This window comes from Dermacentor silvarum, chromosome 1, assembly GCF_013339745.2.
Source record: "Dermacentor silvarum isolate Dsil-2018 chromosome 1, BIME_Dsil_1.4, whole genome shotgun sequence".
Classification (NCBI taxonomy): Eukaryota; Metazoa; Arthropoda; class Arachnida; order Ixodida; family Ixodidae; genus Dermacentor; species Dermacentor silvarum.
The window spans coordinates 154,535,316-154,543,902 of NC_051154.1; the positions used below are offsets into that span (position 1 = coordinate 154,535,316).

The 8,587-nt window shown below is 41.1% G+C and overlaps 1 protein-coding gene across 1 annotated transcript; it reads left to right on the top strand.

The window, feature by feature from the left end:
* Positions 1 to 797: 797 nt before the first annotated feature.
* On the top strand, positions 798 to 1,430 carry LOC119465390 (keratin-associated protein 21-1-like). The gene has a single exon (XM_037726171.2). It carries the CDS (start codon positions 822 to 824, stop codon positions 1,428 to 1,430), a length of 609 nt encoding a protein of 202 aa, XP_037582099.1. The 5' UTR covers positions 798 to 821.
* The last annotated feature ends 7,157 nt before the right edge of the window (positions 1,431 to 8,587 follow it).

An 8,587-nucleotide genomic window follows, 5' to 3' on the forward strand; every position in this document is an offset into this window, starting at 1 on the left:
AGATAATTCACGTCTCCACGCAGTACGTGCTATACGTGTCCTCGCGGTAGTGTATATAAAAGGTGCCACGACAGTTCGAGGCTGGATCACTTCTTCGACTGCCTGCCCAGAATGCGTAGCCTGGTAAGGTTCTCTGAGGTTACCTCTGCTGAAAGACGCATCTTTCGACTTTGCATAGCGAAGCCTAACGAATGTAGAATTAACTGTATGGATTAATACATGCAGGATTTATCACCATGGCGATACTAGAGCGACACTTTATAATGCTGCTCGCCGTGTTAGTGTTTCACTTTTGTTTTATCAGATAGCAAACGAGCGCATGAATGGAAAGTGGAACCAGCGTGAGGATGTCACGAAGAGCGCACCTAATCAAAATATACAATGGTATATTTTGGTTGGGAGCACATATTGAAGCCTCAGTGCCCATGTCTAGCTACATGGGCGCATTAGTTAAGCGTGAATTAAACCATAGTTATCTATTCACTTAGACATCTTAAATAGCGACGTGATTAAGCTGTTAGCTACATATATGATATGATACTTGAAGTTTGTGCTATGCCTTTGAAGAAAAGTAAACAAACATCCTAGATAACTGTTCAACAAAGCATCTTTTAACGCACTTATAGAGAAATAGTTCATGGTTGCCTGCTTGACTTCAAGTGTTAGTGTTCTTACAGTGCACAATTCCGTTAAAAATGCCAACAACGGCAAAGAATTAATAAAAATTACAGATAAAATCTATTATTAATAATTATTGTTTGCGGATTGTGACTGTTCTTGTTATTTTTTAGGGAACGATCGCCGTCCTTACGGGCCTCGTGATGAGTGCCTACGCAGGCTTCGATGGAGTCCTTGGTGGTGGCCTGGCAGGCGTTGGGGTTGGAGGCAGTGTGGTTCTTTTGAATTCAGGAAAAGGAGTCGGAGTCGTCAAGTCTCTTCCTGGCCCAGCTTATGTGGTCAAAAGCATAGACCATTTGCACAGATTAGACAGCGGAAGTAACTTCGTGGTACCTGGCAGTGTCGGCGGCTTCGTCGAAGGTTTCGGAGGTGGCTACGGAGGAGGCTATGGAGGTGGCTATGGAGGCAGCTACGGAGGAGGCTATGGAGGCGGCTACGGAGGAGGCTATGGAGGAGGCTATGGAGGAGGCTACGGGGGCGGCTACGGAGGCGGCTACGGAGGCGGCTACGGGGGCGGCTACGGAGGCGGCTACGGAGGCGGCTACGGAGCTGGCTTCGGCAAAGGCTTTGGTGGTGGTTATGGCCGGGGCGCCGGCTACGGAGGTGGCTTCGGTGGAGGATACGGGGGCGGCTTCGGCGGGGGATACGGAGGCGGCTTCGGTGGAGGCTATGGAGGATGCTTTGGTGGTGGTTATGGCGGTGGTTTCGGCGGCGGCTACAGCGGTCTCGGTGGCTACAGTTATAAAGGGTAACTTGAAAGGTACGTGACCAGTCGCAGACAATTGCTACTGCAACTTTAAGCCTGAACTGTTTTCTCATTCATCATTTTACCTATGCCACAAGGTAAATATATTCGTTAGCTCGACGTTTGCTGAATCAGAGCACCGTCATTTTTTTTCAGTTGATGGGTCATGCATTGAGGGTGCCCGTGTTTGAGCATGTCGTTCTCATATATTGGCTAAAAAGTTAAGAATAATAGTAACTTATCACAATGCAAGCATCACCCCTGCAGAAACACTACAGTCACCGCAGAAGAAAAATATGACTCAGATTCTAAGTTTCCATTAATTGTGATAAGAACGCTGAAGTACCTTCCGTGCAAGGAGTTTCATCGTTTACTCACAGAAATGCTTTACATATTGCGCGTCATCATATATATTGTGCACATTACAAAGTTCAGTATTTCATGAAGTGCTAAACGAGGTAATCAGGAAAGAACATGTCACCGAAAGCTGCGTGTTTTTTTTTCTCCAATCACCAGAAAAAGGCGCTAGAATGTGTGCGAACTCAGGTAAGCGTTCGTTGAACTACGTATTTCAAAAAGAGAGTGGTGGACCATTCCCGCCAATTGTCGCCGTGCGTTTGCCTCAATATATCAGTGTAAAACATGATAACATCTATATCGGAGTTCACTAGAAAACCACTTGATTCACCGCGCATGGAATGCGGGGCTACGTCTTCAGATCAAAGCAATGGCAAAACAATTGAATCAAGTTGCTATAAATGAATAATTTTTTAGTTCAGATGGTTGCAAACCAGTGCCAGAGAAAAATAGTTTTAGTTGTCTGAACTGAGACGTACAGGATTGGCCCAGACTTTCCAACGCAAAGTTACAATAAAATTATAAAAAAATGTTAGGACACAAAGGGTAAGAGCACCAAGCGTGGAACTTGTCTTGGTGGACACAATTTGCAGTTGTAAAATGGAATATGTTACAGTTTATAAACAAAAATTCGCTGCCTATGAAAATCGCGAACATTAGAGATTGTACTAACATGCAGAGTAGAAAGCTATTATTATCGCAGGGCAGCAAGATTCACGAGATTCCCCCTTGCTTTGAAATACCATGCGTCAAACATTTCTCTGTTTTTGCCCATAATTACGCATTCGGCGGTGAAATCACGCCGCCATAGCACCTCCCACTTGCATATTACTTCCAACGTGTCAGCTGTTGTGCGCCTTCTTGCGCTTTTTCAGTTTTGTGTTAAGGGAGTTCCAGCTGCAGTACGTCTCAGTGAGGTAGCACTCACTATCTGTACGCCTATACAGATAATGCCACATCACGTCGTGGCTGGCTGCGCGTCAGCTTGCGAAATGAAACTGGTCGACCTTAAACTTCGACGCAAAATATTTCCAACCGCGGACTCTTTCGAGAATGACAGTCACTCTCAATTCTGTAATATAAATAGAAACTGCAAAGTTTGCCACTGAAAAAACATAAGTTAGTAAAATTATTTCTGCCATCTCCGAAAGTTTCCTGAAAATTGCAGCCTCCTCATCAACTTTTGTAGGGGCACTAGCGTAGTCCATATAGCTGTTATGAGTTTTATTATTATTTCACATTATTTATAAACACATGACTTCTGTCACCTTGTACATATATCCAGAGGAGGAAAATGTATAGACGCGAATTCTTCTGGGGGGCTATTGCAACAAAGTAAACAACTGAAGGATACCTTACCGTTGGATACTCAACCATGCATGGATACGTTTTTTTCACAAGGGTAGAGTTTGAGCAGTAATGCCATGAAGCGCTACGGACGTCAGTAAGGAAGAGCAGACAGGCAACCAATAATGGTGCTGTCGGATCATATTCATTTCAACAAGGTTAACTGTAAACTTTATGTTCTCTTTTGGTGCCAATACTATCACGCTGGTGTGAACAGTCGAACTGCTCGATTTTCTTGTATTACTTGAGGCCTTTCATACCACAAGTTATGAGTCAGTTACACTGCATGTCTGTGCTAATCGTGAAATATCCTTTTCGATGAAAATTGCTTTTCGTCAAAATGACTCTTGTGCTGAATGTTATTGACACAGGAAACAAACATGAAACCGACATGAAAACATCCACGTCTCGCAGATTGCTTAAAAATATACAGGGTGTTTAATTTTAGCTGCACCAAATATTTAAAAATTGCCTGTGGCAGACAGCACAATTATAATCCTTCATTTACACTATTGGATGAGGTGGACATTACTTACACGAGAAATCAAAAATGCCCAATTGAATAATTAACATATTACGTCATAAACGTTTGCATTAATTATTTTACAGCACATCTTTCAATCTACAAATTATAGCCGCTAAGTTTGTAAGGCGTAATCACTTGGAACGAATTCTCAGGACTGAACCAGTTTCGAGATATTAATTTTCAAAGTGTTCGACGAAATGCATGAGCGTTCCAGTTCACTTTGTGCTTCAATGCATAAAACAGCGTTTTCCTCAAAAAGTGAACTGGAACGCTCATGCATTTCGTTAACACTTTGAAAATGAATATCTCGAAACTGGTCAGTCCTGAGAATTCGTTCCAAGTGGATACGTTTTGCGAACTCAGAGGCTATAATTCGTAGATTGAAAGATGTGCCATAAAGTAACTAATGAAAAAGTTTATTAGCATAATTATGTTAATTATTCAATTAGCCGTTTTGATTTCTCGTGGAAGTAATGGCTGCCTCATCGAGTAGTCTAAATAAAGGATTGCAATCGTGCTATCTGCCACAGTCAATTTTTTAAAATTTTGTGCAGCTAAAATGAAACACCGTGTATATCGCGTAAGCAAGCGGAGTTTTTTTGTCATCCATGTACCTTGTACTGGCTGAGCGTTTCGTTTAAACTCTTTATGATGTGATCTTTTGTTTCCTCTCCCTAGGTATGAATGAAATGAGTCGATCCGGAAAATGTGCCAGCATCTGCGCACATGTCATCAACTTTCACCAAGTCACTCATCATGGATTGTTAACGGCGATCTCTAATGTACGCAAATGTAAATAAACATCACATCATCGCTCTGCTGAACACATGTTTACGGTGGCATTTTACTCGTCAAGGCAATTTTTGAGCTCTATTTTCGACTGCTCCCACCTTGCTTAGGACGACTCTGCTGAAAATGCGAGGGCTCGGAAAAAGAGCAGAGAAATCGGGGAAAAACTGTTTTTTTCTCGTTATTTTTCAGGGCATAAAAAGCGGGGGAAAAAACCAAGGGGTACAAATTCGCCCAATAAAAGGGAGAGTACATTCATGTATATTATGCGCAAGTTATATTAGTGCCACTTTATGAGTACAAACTTTAGGTGACATGTTAGCTAATCATGCTTATGTAACATTTTGGTGGTGGGGTTGTGTGGCATCTTCATCCTCTGTTGCTCAGAGAGACTAGCTACCTCTACATGCGTCACTTACCGCGGAATACAAGATCCGACCTTTGACGGATAAAAACTACAGCGAGGAGAGTCCTGCAGTAACATGCGCTCATTCACAATGATCTAGAACTGGCTTTGAAAGCTTCTTAGATGTATTACCAAGTCTGTTATTTCGCCTCTCGGTAGGTAAGCAGAACAGAACTCGTCTGACAAGAATGTTTTAACTTGTTTCTTTATTGGATAACTGTCAACCCAATTATTACGTTATGGACTCAATTGTCCTAGAGCACAACAAGTAAGTACATTGCCGTTCTATGTGACCTGTTTAAAACGCGCCAAGTGCAGCGCGGCTTCGGACGTGAAAGAGCTGACTGTCCACGTCATAGAAACCTGATGTGGTGGACTCAGGATACCAGGCGCCGCTGACCTGTTTATACACGCAGGATGACCGTGCTGCCGAAAACTGAGTCCAATCAGCACTCGACGGGGCAAGAGGAGAGAGTGGGTTTCCTTGCGTTTCCATGGGAGGCATAGAGTTGGAATGGGAAATATGGCTGCTTTTATTGTATGGTCTTTAACCACCATACCGAGCTGACTGGCGCGTCATTTAGTTGGTTGTGAGACCACGTGACCGCAACCCTTTGCGGTCGGTGAAAAAAATGGCAACATTTTTCACTTCAGAAGAAGCACTGCACACGGTACGTGTTCTGAACAGTCACATAAGATGAGCTCTAATTATATTTTTGGCGTTCTCGTCTAAATTAAGTTACGTGTCGTAATTATGAAGTAGACAGCTACCTGACAAAAATTCTTATCAGAGCTCCTTTAGCCTAGTGCGAATGGCACTTAAGCCAAGAGATTGGCAGTGCTGCGCAGCAGTCTTGAGTTTGCGTTTCTTGGCTTCATAGCACCATATGGTGGAGCTATAGTTAACAGTTTTTTTATTAAAGGACTACATTACGTTGTGAATAAACAATAAGCGCAACATACCAGGTTTTGAGAACTTATCTCGTGTTAAACGGTTCAAATACGCGAAAAAAATTTAATTGGTACGTCACAGCTACGTGGCCGCCCTGAGATTTCGAAAAGAAATTTAGAAAAAAGAAGATTTGTCTTCATTTCTTCAAGTATTCACCAAAATTTGAAGACTACTTATCCGGGCTGAAGTTTTTTTCATATGAACGCTCAATCCGCAAATAATAAGCACGCGTCTCTCGAAATATTTTTTGCAAAGCTTGGTTTCTTCTTTGACGTCATCATGATAACGGAAACGTGGCATACTGATGACAACGTTTTCACCTTGACTGGCTACAATGTGTTTTCCTTAAATCGCCCTTGTCGGCGTGTTTATCGGGATATCAATTTTGATAAATGAGGCACTACACTGCGAACTACTTGATGACTTTACCTTCTCAAAAGCTGATTGCGAAGCATTGAGCATTTTAATGAACGACAAACTTATATCAGTTGTTTATCGTCCACCCAACGGCTGTCCTTCTACGTTCTTCAGTCATCATGAAAAACATTTTTATTACGGTAACTCCTATAAGCTTAATATAGTATGCGGTGGCGATTTCAAAATTGATTTGCTCACAAAGTGCTCAATGGCAAGTGATATGGCTTAGCTATATGAAAGCTTTGGCCTTATTAATGCAATTACTTCACCCACTAGAATAACCACTCATTCTTCTACGCTAATCGACTTCTTTCTTACGAGCTTTGAAGTTAACAATATAATATCTGGGGCTACCTCATGTGATTTGAGTGATCACTTACCTATATTTATGGCTATCAATGAACATGTAAAAAAAAGAGGCCATACATACTCATACATCGCATCACGTCTCGGAATCTAGATAACTTTCGTCGGGATCTATCAGTTATGTCCTGGGATGCAATTTTTGCAGCTGACAATGTTGATTCAGCCTTTCACATATTTCTACAGAAACTCAAGGAGGCTTACGATTTACATTCCCCATATAAAGAATTCCGACCATCTAGAAAAATTCGTAAACCATGTATCACGAAATAATTGATAAGCAAAATCAAGGTTAAATATAAATTGTATGACGTCTTTCTCGCCTCCCGTGACCCACAGTTATTAAGGAGTTATAAAGCATACCATAATAAGCTGAATACAGAAATTCGGAATGCTAGGACTACATATTTTAATAGCACTTTTGCGCAAGCCACGGACAACTCGTCACTCACCTGGAAAAAAGTAAACACAATATTTGGTAGCAATAAGGCACTTAACAAACCTCTTGAGCTTAAGATAAATGAGACCTTAATAAACGGTAAAAAACTTGCAAATATTTTTAATTATTACTTTGTAGATATTGATCATCCCACTATTGCGTATGCTAACACATGTCATCATAAAAATCGTGCAAGGATACAGTGTTCTTAAGCAGCATATCTGAGGGCAAGGTGTTCTCTCTAATCTCAGGTTTGAAAAATAGTACTGCCTTTGACTATTATAACATGCAGGTCCGCCCAATAAAATTTGTTGCAGATCTTATTGTGGGGTCACTCACACACATTTTTAATCTTTGTTTTTCCAGCGGTACTTTTCCAATGCAGTTACAAATCGCCAAGGTGGGGTCCTTCACAAAAAGGGGACCGGAATAAATAAACAATTACAGGCCTATATCAATCTTGCATGTGCTTTCAAAGGTTTTATAAAAAGCCTTACTTTCTCGCTTGTCGTCTTTTACAGATGAACATAACCTAATAACAAACGCACAATTTGGGTTTAGGCAGTACCGGTCCACAGAGCTCGCCCTCCTCCCACGGAAAGAGTTTATATTGGAGAAATTTGAACGTAAAAATTATATATTAGGTATATTTATTGATTTCACTAAAGCGTTTGATTCCTTGAACCACAGTCTACTTTTGCGCAAGCTACAATTATATGGCTTACGTGGCTTAGCGCACAACATGACTCAGTCATACTTGAGCAATCGTAGGCAGTGTGTAGCAATTCGTCATCACCTTTCGTCCGTGAAACCATTTCTTGTGGCGTGCCCCAAGGCAGTATTTTAGGACCTTACTTTTTTAATCTGTTCATTAATGATATCACACAGATTGATCAGGAATTAAAATTTGTAATATATGCGGATGATACAAGTTTATTCATTCCGGATAGCAATCCCGTGGCACTATTCCGCCGAGGAAATGAAATTCTCTCCAAACTAGCGCTCTGGGCCTCAAGTAACGGACTTACCATAAATGGGAAGAAAACCAAGGCAATTGTATTTAGATCAAAGGGAAAGCAACTTCCAGCAGATTTTTCGCTCTTTTTAAATGACAACCCAATAGACATAGTCAGCAATTTCAAATCTTTAGGTGTGATATTCACTGAACATATGCTCTGGGACATGTAGACCGATTATACAATAACAAAGCTGTCACGAGTAACAGGTTTACTTTATAGGAATATGGATCTACTACCCATGAACATTAGGATGTTACTATATCACTCGCTCTTTCTTTCTAACATACAATACTGCTTTCTTGTATGGGTCAGTACAACGTTAACGAATATAGGAAAACTCGCTCGTGCCAAAATAAGATAATCAGAGTTATATCTGATGTTCCATGGTACACTGCCGCGGCTCCTCTAATTAAAAGATATGGTTTAATCTCTGTGGAAAACTTTTATGATAATTGCCTTAGCAAAACATTGTTAAGAGAAAAACGGCATCAATTTTCTAATCTAACTTGCCCTGCGAAACTTACATTTCCAATACAGATATACAATACT

Coding starts and splice junctions, on each gene's coding strand:
- LOC119465390 (XM_037726171.2), top strand. CDS start 822: ATGAGTGCCTACGCAGGCTTCGATGGAGTCCTTGGTGGTGGCCTGGCA.